This window comes from Lissotriton helveticus, chromosome 1_1, assembly GCF_964261635.1.
Source record: "Lissotriton helveticus chromosome 1_1, aLisHel1.1, whole genome shotgun sequence".
NCBI classification, from domain to species: Eukaryota; Metazoa; Chordata; class Amphibia; order Caudata; family Salamandridae; genus Lissotriton; species Lissotriton helveticus.
In genome coordinates, this window is record NC_136057.1 from 1,096,518,569 (window position 1) to 1,096,538,096 (window position 19,528).

Here is a 19,528-nt window from a genome sequence, read left to right on the forward strand (position 1 = left end):
TCTTGTACTTCGGACATCACATTGAGAAAGGCGTGAGAAAAGTGTCACAAGAAGGGGTTGCAGCGATTCTTAACATGAATCCATCAACTACCCAAAAAGAAGTCTGCATGTTCATAGGAATGGTGGGCTACTGTCAGCTGTGGATTCCAAATTTTTCATTGACAGCAAAGTCTCCACAGAGGTTGATACCCAAAGATAATAATAATAATAATAATAATAATAATAATAATAATAATAATAATAATAATAATAATAATAATAATAATAATAATAATAATCCACATTTGTATAGCGCACAATCACCCGTTAGGGTCTCTAGGCGCTGGGGGGCCGTCGGGAAGATTAAGCAAGCTATTGCCCAAAGTCGCATGGTGCTGGGCTAACCTGCCGCCGGAGCCGGGGATCGAACCCTGATCCCCAGATTCCAGCGTCAGTCGCCCTGGCCGCGGCGCCACACCTCTCCCTGACATGTGTGATCCCATACCTTGGGATGACAGTTGTATGGCAGCTTTCACTGTGCTACAAAATTGCCTTTGTAGGGCATTAGCATTGGGAATACCTGATTACAATAAATGTTTTGTGTTGTTTTGCAGTGAAAAAGAAAGCTGTGCTCTTTCAGTATTGACACAGATGTATGGAAGCAATTGCAAGACCGATCACCTATTTTTCTGCAACTCTTGACCCTGTTGTGACTGCATTGTCTGTATGCATGAGTCTTGAACAGTGCAGAAGTATAGTCATGGGACATCCACAGACTGTATTTGTATACCATTCAGTGGAGATACTGTTAACATATACACGTACACAGTATCTGACTAACAGTCGTTTAACTAAGTATAAACAGATTTTGTTTGGTGCAGAAAATGTGCCCCTCAAAAGACGCATGATATTAAACCTGAATTATGTACTAAACTACGTCCTTACATTTTGAACGAACCGTTGCCTAAATCTGATCATGTATTGTTTGTTGATGAGTCCTGTCTGAGAGAGAATAAAGGAAATCTGAAAGCTGTATGTATAGTGGAGCTATTGCGAAAGCCTTGTGGCTGAAAGGAGTGTATTCTGCTCAAGTCGCAGAACTTGTTGCCTTGAAGCGGGCTTGTAGTATTTCAGAGCAACTCAGAATTACAATTTACACTGATGGTCAGGATGGCTTTGCAGTTGCACATGACTTTGGGCAATTGTGGTCACAGCGTGGCTTCATGACATCCTGTGGTTCACCAATACGAAATGGAGAGTGTGTGAAAAACCTTTTGCAGTCCCTACAATTGTCTGCCCAAATTGCATCCATGAAATGTGTTGCTCACAGGCATGGTACTGACTATGTCACCGTTGGGAATCGATATGCCAAAGAAATGGCAAAGAATAGCGCTTTAAATGTGCCTACTTTTAATGAGGAAATCCTGAAAGAAACATCAGATCTCACAGACTGCAATGAATTGTTGTCCGCAGTAGATACTTGAGACCAGGTAAGGAAGTTAGAAGAAGAAGTGACAGAAACTGAACAGCAAGCTAGCGTGCGAGCAAGATGTAGCAAAAGAGAGAATGATGTGTGGGATTACACTGGTGGCAGACCTGTTTTGCCTAACAGTCTATTACCACATATGGCGAGACATTACCATGGACCTACACATGTGGGAAGAGATGCAGTGATGCGCCTTTTCCAACAGGTGTGGTTTAATCCTAGATTCAGGGTGATCAAAGAAACATTGTGACACAGGTGTGTAGTGTGCCAACAACAGTACCCTGGAAGAAAAACAAGTTGTCATAAGTCACATTAGAAGTTCCGCAGGTCCTTTCAACTGAATGGAAATGGACATCATTGAAATGCCCCTTTGAAAAGGTTTGAGGTATGCTTTGGTCATTGTTTGCATTTTATCAAAATTGGTTAAATCCTATCCAACACACAGAAATGACTGTGGAAAAGATATTGTTAAGAGAGTTGATTCCACATTTTGGATTTCCGATCTCTTTTGATTCAGATTGAGTGAATCATTTTAATATTTGACATCCTGCACAGCACTGCAGGTTAAGCAAAAGCTCCACTGCCATTACCGTCCAGAAGATTCTAGCTTGGTGAAGCAAGTTAATGACACATTGAAATCCAGATTGGCAAAAGTGTGTGCTTCAATGTCTTAAGTGGCCTGATGAATTGTCTCTTGTGTTAATGAGTTTGAGAAGTACACCAGACAGGAGGACAGGATTGTCGGAGCATGAATTTAATATGAGCCGCGTGATGAGACTGCCAGCTGTTCCTGCAAATGCATTAGTAAACATGACCGACGATCCTATTTTGGAATACTGCAAGGGACTGTCTGATGTGGTACGTTCTGTCTCACCAGGTTGGCAAAATTAATTTTGCAGTTCAACAGGATCAGTGCAATGACGTCTTGGTGACGGGGTAATAGTGAAGAAACAAGTTCGCAAAACCTGTCTGGAGCCACATTGAAGAGGGCATTTTCAGGTGGAAAATGTGGAGGTCTCCTGAACTGGGCACATGCAAGCCACACTCTAAGAGTCCCATGTCCACTTTATGATACAGCAACACCTGTTGCTGATTTATCGGTGGTTACAGTGAGACAGGGGGATCAGGTTAGTCAAGCTGTTGGGGAACAGCAGCCTGCTGTGACAGCACTTGTTTAGCCTGAGGGGGATCAGAGAGAGTCAACTGTAGGTATAAAAAGGCCTGAATAAGAAAAGTTGATTGCCAGAGATACTTGGCCACATGTATCAACATTAGGAAAAGCGATTACCTAATTGCAATTACCTGCAAATCGCAATTAGGTATTCACAATTCCTAATATAAGAAACTCCAAGAGTTTCATTTAGCGATTTCTAGGGGGTCGCAAATCGACCTACCTCCTTAATAATAATGAGGAAGGTCACAATATACGATCCCCTAGGAATTGCTAAAATCACGGGGATGGTCAACAGACCACCAAGTTTGTAAATGCAGCCTGTTTTCTTTTAAAAAAGAAAATGGAAAAGTTTTCTTTTCAATTTTCATGAGCAGACAGGGGTCGGTTGGAGACTCCTTCCCATTTGCGATGGGTTACCTACCACCAACTTGAAGTTGGTGGTAAAATGTGAATGCTTGGCAACTGCATTCATGGTCACAAAACATTCATACATACGCCCCTTCCAAATACCGAATCGCAAACCCATTTTGCGATTCGGTAACAGGTTACTGAATTGCAAAATAGGGTTTGATACATAGGAAACGCCTTTGTTGCAAATCAGCCCATTTGTGAAAGCAAAAAAGGTTCATACATGTGACCCACCGACACAAGCAAAGGGCCAAGTGCAACAAAAAATTGAGTAGTACCCAGGGGCTGTTGGCCCAGAAGACGTGAGATTCTAAGAAGTTGCCTGATAACAGGACGAGTACCAGCAACAGTTCCCGAAAATTCTGAGTAGTCGGAACAAAGTAATACTAATGATGAGCAAACCACTGTGAGGAGATTGGAAAGAGCAAGAGTACCCAGTGAAAAGTACTCATCTCCTGAGTTTACTTATCTGGCAGCCAATGAATGGGAACGGGAGTCTATTACCCATTTTATTAGCAATACAAATTCATCTGAACCTCCTTGAAACAAACTTTGTTGTAGGTCGGAATTTCGCGCATGTAGTGCCACCTGAAGGACTTACACAATTTTTCTCGAATATACTCAATAATTAGCCTGATATGAGAATCTCTCCACTTTGAAAGAATCTTCTGAATGGTCCTTAACATTTTTGTGCTGTTCTTTGCCAAATTTCTCAAACCACTACTGCTATATTTCAATTTTTTCTTGCTTAGCAATCTAAATTTTGAGAAGAATTGAGGTCCAACACTGGAATCTATCCTAGATGCAAATATGTGTATACTGGAATCTTTTTTTATTATTTATTTGACATTATTTGTTTTGTTTATTGTCTTAAGTTTATCACATTATATTCCTGCAAAAGATTCAAAACTTACTATTTCTTCTGAAACTGCAAAGATTAATAACACTGATTCTATCACTTTGAATACTAAAGTTTACATAATGAAGTTACAATAAATGGTTTGTCAACAATTATATATGATAGATTATTACATGAATATGTTAATACCATGAATGTTGGTAATTGCTATGTATGTATCCAAATACCTTCATCAGTGGCTGAGGGGGTAACCTATCATAGCTTACCTCTGTTGTAAGAAATTTCATGCTGTGTATTAACTAGCTTATTCTATGGTATGGCTCAGTTACAGTATTATTATTCTAATCAAGATCGTATCTTTTCTTTTGGGTTTTATAACACTTAAATACACATTATGGGGTTTTTAATGCTGAAGATACAGGCTATATATTTAGACCGACTCAAACTTTGGACATGGCTTATGCATACAGAAATAACATAACATATAAATTAGTAAGAGTTGAGAAGATTTTTACAAACTTAGTAGAAAGTAGACAAGATAATATAATATTAAATTCTGATGCATTGCCTAAACTAACTACTTGAAAACTACTACAGGTAGAAAATAAAATGCTAAAAGAAATGGCTCCATTAGGTTTAGATTGGCAACATAAAGGTACACTCTGTGTATATATAGAAAAAGATAAACTATTAACACAACGTTAGTAGGTTCTAAGGAATGTGAACAAACTTTTGGAATGAGTGAGAACTGGGATAGATACTTAGAAGGTGTTGATCTCATCTTTCCTTGAGTGTATTATATTTGTGGAATGAATATTTTGTATAGATTACCAAGAGGATGGTGCAGAATCTGTAATATGAGAATAGTTTTTACAAAAGTGTATCATGTTAAAGATTCTGAAACAGTGAACAAATTTGAGAATGAGGAGAAGTGTGAATGCAAGTGAAATAGTAGGATATAGAGTTTTAATACCTTTAGTAAGAGTAGCATTAAACTCACACAAAAAAAGACAACTTTCTACTATAGTTGATAAATAAGCCACAAGTACAGTTGGTGGGTTTTCTGTTATAGATGTAGACATGATTTCAATAAGAACGATGGTGATTCAAAATAGAATTGCTCTTGATATCCTTCTCGCAAAGGAGGGCAGAGTCTGTTGATTATTAAAGGTCCGACAGTATTGCACCTACATACCAGATAATAGCAGAGACTTAGAAAGCTACATAAAACACATTACTGACTTAAATGATGACTTTAGAGATTTAAAAGCAGATGGTGCATGGAAAACACTAGGTAAGGGATTGTCAACTTTTAACAACTGGTTCGGTAGCCTAGGAAACGGATTGGTAATTTAAATCTTGAGACCTTTAGTGGCGATCTCTTTGTGCATATTGTTGATGATATTATATATCAAATTTTGCAAAAATCTTAAAGATAAACAAGGGGGGAACTGAATGAGAACTAATCTTAAAATAGAAGATGAACAATGTAAATGCTATGACGTAATGAAAATCTTAGAAGAGAGTAGAAGAAAGAGGTTAAAGACAACATAACCATAATCTGTGATGCGATTTGATGGGCAGATATTGTGATGGCTTGATTTGCCATCTGAGGGGGCTGGATAGAGCAAATATTTCAAAACCACAATACATGACACTTTCCTGATTTAGACACCAAAACCTGATTGTGCACATTGCACAAAATAGACGTAGTGATGCAACCGTAGAGACACGTGCACCAACAGCACTGTAAGAGCGTGCTTGAAAGAGTTAGAAAAGGAAAAAAGACCTTGCTAAACAGTTATAACGTTTATTAATACATTTTCATAACAAGAATACTCATGAAATGGTGTTTTCTTTTCTTTTTGTATTGATGAAAACTAATAAATTTAATGATGAGGCCTAACGATTCGATTGCCTTTCATTGCAAATGCATAATAAATCGATTGTGGTGCAATTATGCAATAACGTTAGCCAGGAAGTTGAAACTTACAGAGGTTATAGCAGAGACTTTAATGATTTTAAAAAATGTTAAACGATTTTTGTGAAATAAGAATAATTTACATGTATGGATGTAGAAAACGTTTGGCAGTAGACCATAGCTAACACTATTCAATTTTTGTCTAATAATACATTGATGAAACCTTTATTATTATTCTTTTATTATAAAGTGATGTTTTGATGCATTATATTTGATTCCAATTAAGTATAATTCATTTAGAGCTGATGTATGCATTTTGAGCTTTAAAAGTGTTCCATCTTGAGGTGCAATTTTCCATTGGCAAGCTTAATAATTCATTGACATTTTTACAAAAGTTGGTTTATTTGTTCTGAGCATGTTTCAGTATATGTACAACAGACATTTTTTTGAAGCTCATAGTCGAGTGGTTTGGTGGGAAAGTCAACTTTCACCCGATGTCATAGTTTGTTACATTGTACATTTTCTTACCATTGACAAACCTGGGAGGCCTTGAAAGCCAAGTTGTTCACTTGAGGAGCCTGGGAAAGAATGCATGAGTAACTAAATGTATTTTGTGACTAGTGGAGTGACACTACATCATTAAGGTGTCATAACAATGAAGAACCCCCAAAGGAGGAGCAATGCTATTAGTCCTCTTTTCCTCTCAATGCAGGACACCCTTATCACAAATTTTTTCTATGGGACACCACTCTTTGTGCTTTACATTTTATACATTATCGAATCTTGTCATTTTCCCTATCTTGGACTGCCCTTTTGCTATTGCTACTACATGCATGCAGTCGACCTGCAATTCTTCTTTGCCAAACGAATTGATTTTGCTACATGTTTTCTTTTTGCAAATGCTCCTAAACTCACCCTCAGAGGACGTAAAAATTGATTCTTCTACCCCTTTGTTTTGAATCTTAGATAGGGTTGAACTATTCTTCTGCCTCTAATGGTGGTAGAAGCCTGCAATCTTGTATGTGATGTTTGTTTTAACTCATCATTTTAGATTGTTCTTTATTTGAAACTGTAATGGATTACACTCAAATCTAAATTTGTTGTAGGGAAATTCAGCAAATATTTTCAGAATATCAAGTGCTATTTCTTCTAATCTTTTTAGTTGTAACAGAGCTTCTAGTTGGTCTCATTCTGGCCAGACTTAATTTCTTTAGGAGATTGGGCCTTCCCACTGCAATACTTTATTTTTACAGTATGGTCCTGAGAGTAGTTTATTTAAACCTTATTTAAAATTTGTGAATGTGTCACCAATTAATGGTCTACAATGGGTGGACAACGTTGATGTTTTGGTAATCCTAATTCCCACCGCTCTTATGGGTGGAGAAAGATCCATTATTGGACCATTCGCCTCTGTGGTGAGGACAATGCTGTAATCCATCTAACTGTTGGGGGCCCACTGCAGTTAGAGGAATAGATGAGTAAGTAGTGTGAAGTGAAAGTTCAACTTAAAAAAATGTATACTGCTAACAATGGATCACTGGTTTCACTGTCACTGTATCTCATTCGGATTGTTTGATCACTGTCATCAGATCCATTCCAATGTTTCTGCTTGGTTTCCCTGATCTACATAGCCTTTTCGAGGTGAAGTAGTCTACACTTTTGTCAACTGCTTTAAATATCTCGGTGGTGAGAGAATAATGAAAAGGGTCAACCAACAAGAAGCCGTCCGATCGAAGGAATAGAGCTCAGAAGCAGATTTGTAGGACCACTATGGAGAAGCAATAGTACACCCATGCAAGCTTATTACAGATTGATTCCTGAGGACATAAAATAAAGTTGCAGTAGATGATATAGGGAACATGGATCCTGTATGAAATCATGCCTCTCTCCACTTGTGAGCACCTTTAACACTTTTATCAGATGTATAGCTTTCGAAATTGGTTAATGTTACAGGGGTAACAATGTGCTGCTAGCTCCAGAGTCACATCTGCATGTACCTAAATTGGTTATCACTTTGAGATCGGAGCCTGTAGAGTTTTTGTGAGTCTGAGATCTCATTTTGGGAATATGCGTTAGAAATAAAGCCTTTGTATTTGACCAAACCAATTAACGTATGGGAAATTAACCTAGGCAAATATGTAAATCTACTTAACATATAAAAATCAAAAGTACCTTAGCAAAAGGAATGTAAAAACTACACACATAAAATCATAACATGGGTGTAATATGATACAGGTGATACATATTACCGTTATTATCCTGTGAATGGGGGATCCATTTAAATAGTCTGAATAAACATAGAGCTGAATAGTAGCCCTTAATATTGAAAGTTTACTTATAAAACTGAAGGCCAAAAAATCGCACTTTGTTGTAGGACTAGATAATCTCATTTTAACACTGGGCCCTAGTAGCAAATGTACCTTTTCTGCATAGCCACCGCAGACTGGTCACCTCAGATTTGTTTACGTTTTTGTGAGCCTTGTTTCTGCTAGTATTCGGATTAGGCTTTTGTGCACTGTGGCAATTCTATTCAGTGTGATAATGCATGTGCCCTGGCGCTAAAATGATAGTGGTAAAACTGGTTTCACCCTATGATCAGTTTAACTTTCCTGTAAGGTCTGAGCAGATGGTACAGAAAATACATCAGTGGTATGGGAGTTAAATATCATGTGTTGGTTATGGTGTGTATTTATACCATCTGCATATATGACAAAAGTATACGGCTGCCAGGATCACCACTGTACTCTGGCTGGACTGCAGTTTAAAAGTGGGCCGTCAAAGTGACTGAGGGCTTTAAAGCTATATTTTTTTTACACAAACATCCCCAATGAGTTTGGAGGGAGGGTGATAATAACCATACCGGCCCATGATGAGGTTTACTCCTGCCTTTCTCAGGCATAGATCTTCCACCCATGATGGATATGTTCATGGAAAAGTGTCAATACCCACAAGCTCATGGACATCTGAATTTACAAGAAACTTCGCAAGTAGGGGAATTTACACTAAAAAAATAATGTCATGTACACACCTTAATTAAGCTGAGGTGCAGAAATGCTTCGAGAATTGAGGAATAACGGATATGCAGATTTGCTGAGTGGGTCAACGGTAATAAATAGCATATCACTCTTGGTGGATCTGCCTACATGGTTAATACTATGCTCTTTTTCCATGAGTAGAAGTTATAAACAATGGTATTTAAACAGGAGCAGAGCACAAAAGATGAAATTCGTATAGTGAGATACAATCTCGTTTAACAGGTTTTGGAATCATGTCTCCTACTGTAAATTGTGGTTTTAACATGTAATTCATGCGGCAGTGATGATTTATTTGATCTATTTATTTCAGTTTTACTATTCTACTGTAATAACATGAGATTTTGACCTTGCACTTTAGTAATAAATGTGTGCGTATTAATTTATTAGTACACTTTATTGAAATAGCATGATTAATTAATTAGTCTATGGTTATTTTCCACGGCATGACATACCTAGACAAATATATGTATGCTAAGTCTTAGAACATGCATCACATGATGAGAGCTGAGCCAGGCAAACACATCGCAATCTGTGTCTTCTGCACTTGCCTCCGGCACATCTCCTCTGAAATCTGGCTCATGTGTACATAATTAGACTAGCTGTTTCATATCTGAAAGGGAAAAACGGGACCAGACGACTGATCCGCCTTTTTAATGCAGACCTCCATTTACAAAATAGCGATCATAGCTGTCAAGCCAAATTTGCTTCTAAAATGCATCAATGGCAATAGAAAGGACATTACAGCAGCCAGAAGAGCTATTTTGTCTCTTGCGTGTGTCTTCTGATACATTATGTATTTTTACATATTTACTGATGCGCCAGATTAGGAGATGGTAACAGCTGTCAGATAAAAAGTGCCTGACAAAGTCATTGAATACTTCACAAAATAAGATGGTGCGAGTTTAAATGATATCCGGCAGAAACATCATTCATAAATTTAATTCAGAGATGGTACAGCTCCAATAAAAGTTATTTATTCTAAAGTATTATTATGTAGGAAAGTTCCAATCATGTCAAAACTGGTGCCTGGTCGTATGCGTATTTTTCAAGTGGTTATTGGCTATACAAATTGCGCATTTTACATTTGTTTTTTAACCTCTGGCTTCAATTCCAAGGGTATTTGCCTAGTACATATTTACGTCTGGAGGAAATCTGTCAACCTATGCCCTACGTCTAAACGCAATTCAATATCGTGCATGTGAAATAGTGCGATATGGCAGCAGGATTAAACAATCCACGCACAATTTATAAACTGTGATTGTCACTGACACCCATGCGGCAGAAACCATGCTCATCCCATTCATTAACAAAGTGGAGGAGATAACCATCTCCCGACAGAAAAAAAGACAAAAGGAATGCTGGGACCCTAATACTGCCCTCCCACCGGGAGTACATAAGCAGGACAACGGAACCCGGAGTAATGAAGATTACCGGTAAGTAATAGAGCATTACCCCCAGGTCCCTTATGTCCTCGTCCCATTCATTAACAAAGTGGAGCATACCAAAGTGGAAAACCGTCCTTCCAAACCCACAAACGCACCCAGGAAACCACAACAAACGCAGCAACCCAAGGGAGCACCTAGAAGGAGGGAAGGGGGGACTGCAGGAAGCAATTGGACCGCAACCCAGAACAGCAGGGACCAAACACGGACCAGAGACAACCAAGAAAAAAAAACGAAGGCCAGAGCCACAACAAGGAGGCCCAAAAACCCGACAAACCGGAGACGTGGTAACCAGGGCAAAGACCCAAAGGACACGGCCAAGGGACCCACCAGACAAGGCAGCCCAGCCCACAACCACTAGGAAGGCACACAGCACCTGGCAGCCGCAGAGACACCTAGCAGACACGACCACCCTGAAAAAGGCCAAAGAAAGAAGCCAAGACCAGCCAACAGGGTGCAGGCACAAACACCCAGGCCAACAAGGAAGGAAGGAAGCACGGGCCAGAAACAGGCCCAACCCACCAAACCAAACGACCCGGCCCCCAGAGAGGACAGAGGAAGAAGCCAACCCAACCCCACAGAGGAGGCCCGGGAACCTTAAAAGAAACGCAGGCACCACCAGGGCCGCCAAACGTCAACCATCACACACCCAACCCAGAGGTAGGAGCTGCAGCAAGAGGCCAGGCCAAAAAGGATAGGGAAGGAGGCCAAAAGCCCCACAGAGAATTGGGTCAGCTGAACCAGGACAGCCACCAAACCCAGACCAGCAGGGGCAGAGGATGCCAACCCAAAAGACCACAGGCCAGAGAAGCCCCCAGAAAGAACCAGCAGCGGACCAAACAACAGAGAGGTCAATAAAAACCGAAAACCAACAAGCTGGAACCGAACCGAACAGGCCCAGCCAGGGAGGGGACAGTGCCACTGTCCACAACCCCAGAAACCCACAACCCCAGAGAGATGGAAAACAAGACAGGGTGCAAGCCCTGGGCAACGTGAACCTCCTGCAGCCCCCAAACCAGGAAACAACCAGGCAAGAAACCACAGAACCACAGAGGGCAGAAAAAAACATGCATGAGCACTGGGGAGTAACTTGCAGCCACTCAACAACCCTGCCAAGCCTGCAGCAAGGGCAGGAGCAGTGGAAAAGTCCCCATGGCGCACAGCCCACAGGCCAGAAACCCGTCAGGCCTGACACCAGTCAATGCCGGAGAGGAGCCAAGAAAACGGCCAAGAAACAGGGCAACAAACGCAAAGGAACCAGGAAGCTAGGACCGGAGCCAAGCAACCCGCCAACGCAGGCCCAACCAGCCCCCGGAAGGAGCCCATGCAGCCCAAAGGCCGAAGCAAGGGCAGGAAGACCAACAGAGACCCCCAGCACACCACCGCCGAACCACACAGAAGGCTGGAAAAACAACCAGAGAAAACTGCCAAGCGGAACCCGGAGGAAGCAGAGAAGCCAGAGGGCCAACCAGCAGCAGACCCCGGACAACCCGCAGCCATGAGGGAGGACGCCACAGAGGCCAAGACGAACACCACTGAACCTCACCCCAACAAGAGAAGGGGGGGGCAAACACCCACACTAGGAGAAAAGCTCGCAGAAGTAAAGGGAGACAGGAGCGAGCCAGGACACCGGAACCAGGAAACAACCGGGAACGCCCGGCAAACACACCCCAGAGCCGGCAGCGAAGAAACCGCACAGCCAGCAAACCTAAGAGGCACCGCCAGAGGCCACTCCACACCAGCAGGAAGCCGGCAGGCCAGGAGCAACAGGAGGCAACCCCGGAAATGCCAACCCAGAAGCACCGAACACCAGGACCCCACACAGGCCGGAAGAAGGCAACAGAAAGAGGGCCAACGAAGAAGGAGCACCGGGGCAACCCCAACAGCCTAGAACCGAGACAAGAGGACCAGGCAGAGACACGGACACACAACCACAGGAGAAACAAGCCCGGGAAGAGAACCGTCAGCAGGAGCAGGCCCAGAAGGTCACACCAGGACAGGGCCCGACACCAGCGGAATGTACAGCCAGGCCAGCCAGAGAGAGCAAAGGCAAGGACGCAGGGCTGAAGAAAGCAACCAACAGGTGCCAGAAAACCCACAGGAGCCAGAAAAGCCCCAGCAGACCCCAGTCAGGCACTCAGGAAGGGGACCAGACAAGACCAGTCCCCCCCACAGAGCAACCGTCCCCAGAGCCCAGATGGAACCCCAACCACAGTACGGAAGAGGGGAAATCAGGGGCCAGAGCCCAGGATAGGGCAACAGCGAAAGACAGCCAGGCCCCAACAGCAGAGGCATGAACCCCCAGGGACCAAACAGGCAAACCGGCACAGGGAACACACCCGGGGAGGGGAGTGCAAAGGAAAGGAAGAGCAGGAGCCCAAACCAGACCAAGCAGCACCTACGGCATAACCAGGAGGGGCGGCCAGGACCCACCGAAGTAAGCCAAAGACACAGGAAACAGAGTAGGGGCACAGCAAAAGCAGGGAACACGAGGATAAAGCCGCGGAAACCCCAGAAGCCAGCAAAAAGCAAAGGGAGCGCAAAAGCCAGGTGCAACCAGGAGAGCAGCACCCAGCAAGGAAAAGGCAGGCAGACGAAGACAGTACCAGCTAGCCAGCCTCCCACGAAGCATACCCCAGCAAAAAGAAGGCCCGGGACAAACCCCGGCTGCTGGAAAAGGAGGCGGCAACAGGCGCAAACCCCGGGAACCAGGAGGAGGCGGACACTGCACCACACCGCGGATCCAGCACCCCGAGTCCAGACCAGAGAACCTGAACCAAGAACACACCGAGAAGCAGGACCGGACAGGCATGACAGAAAGAGAGGGCAGACCCCGGCAGGACCAAATTCCCAGGAGAGGACAAGCACCAGCGAGGGGGCAGCTGAAGAGCAACCGTCCATACCATAACAAGGGCGAGGAGCACGGCGGCCACGCAGGCCCAGGAGGACCACGGTCCCAACCGCAACACCCATGGAAGCCAGTCACTGGCAAGAGCAGGGAACCCCAGGAAGACACCAGAGCCGCGGCCACCGCGCCAAAAGGGAGGCAGAAACACAGCACTACCAAGGACGATAGCCGAACACCCCGAAACACCCTCCAGGGCTGGCAAAACAAGAAAGAATAGCCAGAGAGGCCGGGGTGGCAGGGTCGGCACCAGGACCAAAACACAGCAAAGGGGAGACATGCAGCCAGGAACAAGGTCCGGACAAAACACACCACCAGGCACCCAGCACCGATAAAGAGAACTAGGCTGGGAAACAAGCGGCATCACCCATACCAGCCCTGAACCAACAAAGGCACAACAACCCAGGGATGGAGAGCCACCGGACAGGAAACAGCCAGTGCACAGCACAGCAAGCGCAGGGTGAAAGGGGCCATCACCAAGGCAAGACCCCAGAAACAGAAAAAGGGGTCCGGCGCCAGAAGAGCCCAAAATGACGACAGGCAAGACAGAGACCATCAAGGCTAAAACAAAGAGCGAGTGCCACCCGAGAGGCAGCCGCCCGCAGGAGGAGAGACAAGCATGGTGAAGGGCCCAGCTCCTCCTGCCTGGACCAGAACCAGAGACAGTACAATCATTTGTTGATTAAAAACCTCAGGGAGGCCAGGAAAAATCCCACACCTCCGGCAGCACGTCACTCGATCCCAGATTCAGAACGCGGGATCTCCATCTCCAACAGCTGTCATCAGGAGCGGGTGCTTCAGGAGTACCTGAAAGAGCAGCCAGCAGCACCAAGCACGGCACCCGTAGGGCCGCCAGCATGCCATCCCTGATGCAACAAAAAACACACAGCGGCAACAACCAGCGTGAACCGCAACTAATCATGACTGCCCCGAAAAAAAATACCGGCCAACTCAACACAGCGGCAGGCAGAGCACGAGCCATGAAGGTGCGCAGGGTCTGAACCCGTGAACGGCCTAATAGGTACATCCGTGTGGACTGTGCAAAGAAAGTCGAAGGGGGACTTGCAATCCCTCGCAAGTCACCAGAAACAGGCCATTAGGAGGGTAACGGCAGCATCATGTAGAGAGAAGCAGTAATTCAGGAAAGAAGAGGAAGACGTGCCCTCCCTGCAAACACACATTTATCATTGTTGTGGCAAAAGAGCAGACCGCAGCTCCCACGGTCTCGTGACCAGGCACGGTTGCACAAGCGACAGGGGTAGAAATTACAAAAAGCCGCCAAGCGGACTCACCCAGGGCGGGGGCCAATACCAGCACCAAGCCCCCCCCAACTGCCAGCAGGAATCCTAGGAGACGCGAGGACATCTCAAGCGAGGCACGTCCCATCCTGCCAGACTCGGGAAGACGCACCCGTGAATCAGATGGAAACAGGAGCACACGCCCCAGCCGTAAAGGGCCTTTCCAAGCAGGATTCCGGCAGGAACAGAGCCTGACTCCCAGCAAGCCCGGCAGGCCGAGAGACAGCCCAGGAAACCCCGCGCCTGCACAGCCAGGCAGGGGTTGAAGAGAAGCACCGCCACTCCAGCCCAGCAGGAGCAGCACCAGCACATCCAAGTCCATTCAGTCAACAGACAGAAAAAAAGAACAGGTAGGATGCTGGGTAAGTACTGCTTATGTACTCCCGGTGGGAGGGGCAGTATTAGGGTCCCAGCATTCCTCCTGTCTTTTTTTCTGTCTGGAGATGGTTATCTCCTCCACTTTGTTAATGAATGGGGCGGGGACATAAGGGACCTGGGGGTTATGTCCAGACCCGATAATTCTGTGCTTTCTGAAGCATAGGCAGGATATTCATAATGCACTCAAAACATGGGCCCAGCTTACCCCAACAACCGCATCATATTCCACAAACCCACTAGACACATTCACTTAGCCAACCTAATACTGGCAAACAAACCACGAATACACAAAACCAGATCCGAAGGTAGGGCTTTCTTGTACATCACTCCTAAAGTCTGGAACGAACTGTCACTACACATTAGAGTCCCCTCTTCAATTCTCAAATTCCGCCAGAAGCTAGAGGCATGGCTCTTGAAATAGACTTCTGCTAGCCTAGACCTAGGCCAGGCCAGAATTGGCCCTGCTTCAGCACCAGGATTGCCTTCTGGGTGATAGAGTGCTCTACAAGTACACATAACATAACAGCATGGCTGCCACTTATTCATCTACTGCTTCTGAAAGTATGTTTTGATGTCACTTTTGTTGCAATATTCCAATCCCAGTGTCAAGGAGCTGCATACATTAAGTCACATATAGAATCATAGAAAAAGCAAAATGATAACATAGACCCCTTTGTCATGCCATTGCCAGAAGATGGGTCCAGATTTATGTTTCCAGATTCCATTGTACAAATATGCTCATACAGAATGATAAAAATGATTTACCTCGTTGAGTTCTCCTTCAGTATTAAGAAACTCTGTAACTCCACTGATAAGTTTTGAATTCATAAACAAAGCCTCCCCGTATCTGCATAAGACGAAAGAGGGTGCAATGAGAATTTCTGAATTAATTTTACACTTTAAAAACAAATGTGTGCAAAATGTTGAAAACATAACGCAACAGGCTTGGGACACTTCTACTCATTCCATTTCTCAAAATAACATGTTAGAAATTGGCTAAAGGAAATAATTTCATCCATTGCAAAATAATCAGACCTATTATATGACAATTTTTTTTACTTTATAAAAAGTGCACAGCATGGAAAACAGGAAATAAAGGACGCTTCTAATAATGTGAACAGAGAATGGTGTGCTGAAAGTTAACTCAGCATTTCGTTTCAATTACCACAGACATCATAACTGCAAAATGTGGCCAATTGCAAATATATTTCATTCTATGTGTGCAAAGCCTAACATCTTTTCTGTGTTCTACTATTAGGAAATGAAATCGGTCTTGTGTCATTTCAATGTAAAGTACATATGTTCTCACATAAATTATTCAAAACATAAGGGAACGATATGGCTGATTATTATTAATGTAATATTGATGCCTAGAAGGTCTATACATTAGATTCCACATGTCAAATCTGCCAACCAAGTAAGTAGGAGCAAGGTAAAGAATAGATAACCCTACGTATTTTATCAGATGACCTTACGAATGCACAACAAAGAACAGCTAGTGTAGGTTGAATCACAACATTTGAGTGACTAGGGAGGAGGAGGGTTTCGAAAGTAAATTCAATGAAGAGATAGGAGCATATTTTTTTGAAAACTTCTGAAACATAGGCGGCATGTATCAGTCCAAAGTTGATAATCAGTAACTGGTGGTGCATCAGTCCTCATTGATGGCAACTGTAATGGGGCATTCTCCACCTAATGAAGAAAGACATTGCATCTTGACCAGTTTCTCTCTTTGTTCATTAATGAGGTATAACAAAAAGAATAGCCTGATGTGTTAACACTAAGGGGCTGATTATGATCTCGCTAGGAAAGCCCTCCATATGACTCAGATCCGGAGGGCTTTCCTAGCGAATTTCGCTCCACGAGTACGAGCAATCGATTCCGATGCACCCTTATGGTGACAGACTTGGTTCGCTCAGACTCCCATTGAAATCTATGGAAGCCTGTATAACGAACGCGCACACACCCCCCATAGCAAAAAGTGGTGGGTGGGGAAAAGCAAACACCCTGTGGCAGGCAACCCATGGTGCCTGCCACACTATGCATGCATGGAAAGGGGGGGACACATGGGTACCCCCACGGGACCGATTCAGAGTGATGGGGGGAGCCTGCTACATTCCCTCAAAGTCTAATTCCCACAGCTGTTTTGTTTTGCTCTGACCGAGTTGATACAGCTGTCCGAATCGTGCATCGTACGCGCTCATTCAGAAGCAGGCTCCTTTGTGCGGCACGATTCAGCTGCAAACAAGTCAGACTCACAGGATCGGATTCAGAAAAGATTTGGTCAACACGGACCAGATCTTCGCATTGTACCTGGTTGTTCAGAACGAGGGAAGATTTGGTCTGAAACATAGGCTCCGAATCGGATTTGCTTATTCCAGAACCCATCTGGAGGCCTTCTGAACGAGATTGTAATTGGCCCCTTAGTGGGTTTTATCTCAGGTTTTTAGCATAAGACATAAGGTAAAGCTTGTATAAAAAACAATATGATGCACGTTCTGTTTAATTGTTAACTAAATTCAGTCCTACACAGGCAGTAAGATAGCTCTAAAAAAGCAGTGTGCTATATTGGGATCTTCCAAGCCTGATAGCAATGTTCATTGTTCTTTGAGATCCATCCACACATGCATTGTTTGGTGGCACAAATCCAGGAGATCCTTTTCCCCTGCTTGTTCTGCAGCACTTAAAATTAGCAAGCTGTTTGGCTCCCTTGCAGTAGTAGCAGGACATACCCCAGGCAAACTCTGGGTAGTTCACGGAGGAAGTGTTATCATGTTTGATCAGGCCAATGTATCAGCTCTATGTAGTGATACTCGTCAGAAACAATAGCCCCATTGGAAGTAGTATCTTTGGGAAACTTAGGGAATGGAATTGTGACACTTCTAGGTGGCAATTGACAACGCACTAGGACAATCCTTTCTGGATTACTGTTATCACCCCAGTGTAAGTAATTTTTTAAAGGGGTCAACATAAAACTTGTGTTACTCAGAGAGATAAGAGCACATTGCTTATGCCCCACCCTTTTCACTTTATTCCAGAGTTAATAGTTTGAGGGTAGGTGTAGTAGTTAGTATTCTCTCTATTATCTTAGTTGTACCTGTAAGGAAATTAAACAGTTAAAATGCTTATTCAAAATATGTTTGTGGCACCCTTATGTGAGCATAAATAATTTTACCCTGGGAATGGAGCCTTTTATGATGTAGCTTTTTTGCTTGGGAGAGTTCTTTTTACGAAGGTGGAAGAACATGTAGAAGCCATCAGCCTTGGTGTGGTCAGTTCCTGGGCGATGCTCATCCATAATATCCAGTCACTGTAGGGTTCTGGACCACCTTAACAGTTTGGTATTTTCATCCCTTATCTGCAATAGCCATCCAAGGCGTCAGTGGTCTGTCTGATCCCAGAAGTGAGCCCCAGACAGGTATGGTCTCAACTTCTTCAGTGCCAAGACCACTGCAAATGCTTCCCTTTTTATTGCACTTCATCTCTGTTACCTAGGGAATACACACCTGCAAAAGAAGACTACTGGTTGATCTAGGACCTTTTTGTTTATCTATGACAGAACTGACCCCACGCCAAGCTCTGAGGCATCTGCGTGCACAATGAGCTCCTGGATAAATCAGTGGCCTTGAGGACAGGTGCCATTAACTTGGCCTTCCTCAGGGTGCCAAAAGCAGTCTGGAATACTTTTATACAGATCACCTTTTTGGGCTGCTGTTTAGAAGTCAGTTCTGTCTAGGGAGGAACTATGTTGTACTGCACCCTGACAAATCTCCTGTAGTATGAAGGGAGGCCTAGAAAAACCCTCCCCTTTGTCCGAGTCTTGGGAAGTTCCCTAGACAGAATGATCTGTACTTTAACCTAGAGAGATTATACCTTGCCCCCTCCAACTTAATGAACAAAGTACATAACAGAACCCTGCCCTATCCGGCACTGGCTGGGCTTGATATTCAGGCCTGCTCTATTCAGAGCCTGACGCAATTCCCTGAGGTGGCACAGTTGGTCCTCCAAGCTAGAACTGAAGACCATAATGTCATCTAGGTAGGCAGCAATGAAGTTCTGCTTCCCAGCCAGTACCTGATTCACCATCCAATGGAAAGTGGCAGGGCATTCTTCAACCCAAAGGGCATCACCCAAAACTACAAATGGCCATCTGGGATGGAGAATGCAGACATCTTTCTTTGCCCCCCTCAGTAAAGGTGATCTTTCCAGTACCCCAACATCAGCTCAAATTTGCTGAGGAACTTAGAAGCATCTAACCGATCACTGAACTTGTTAGCTCTGGGATGGGGTGTACATCAGTCTCAGTGACTACATTGAGCCCCCGGTAATCCACGCAGAACCTGAGTTCAGGTTGGTATTTGGAAGGGGGAGCCTTGGGGACCATCACCATTGGTCTGGACCAAGGGCTTCTTGTGGGCTCAATTACCCCCAGCTCCATCATTTTAGAGACTTCTTCCTTTATGCAGGCTATCACCTTCTCAGATAACTTGTAGATCTTATTCTTCACAGGCATACTTTCCCCAGTGTCAATATCATGATTCATAGGTACACCAAGTAGTGAGCCCCAGGGATAGGAAGAATAGAGAGGCAAATTCCCCCAACAGTTGGCAACAGTCACTCTGTTGGTCTAGGGATAGGGTAGG

The 19,528-nt window shown here is 44.0% G+C and overlaps 1 protein-coding gene across 1 annotated transcript in view; it reads right to left on the reverse strand.

Annotated features, from left to right (window-relative positions):
• TRHDE (thyrotropin releasing hormone degrading enzyme) overlaps nucleotides 1-19,528 on the reverse strand; it is a 2,026,389-nt gene that overhangs the window by 15,062 nt on the left and 1,991,799 nt on the right. The window contains exon 18 of the mRNA XM_078678167.1: nucleotides 15,651-15,732. Within this exon, the coding sequence (XP_078534293.1) occupies nucleotides 15,651-15,732 (82 nt within the window). The remainder of the gene's footprint in view (nucleotides 1-15,650; nucleotides 15,733-19,528) is intronic.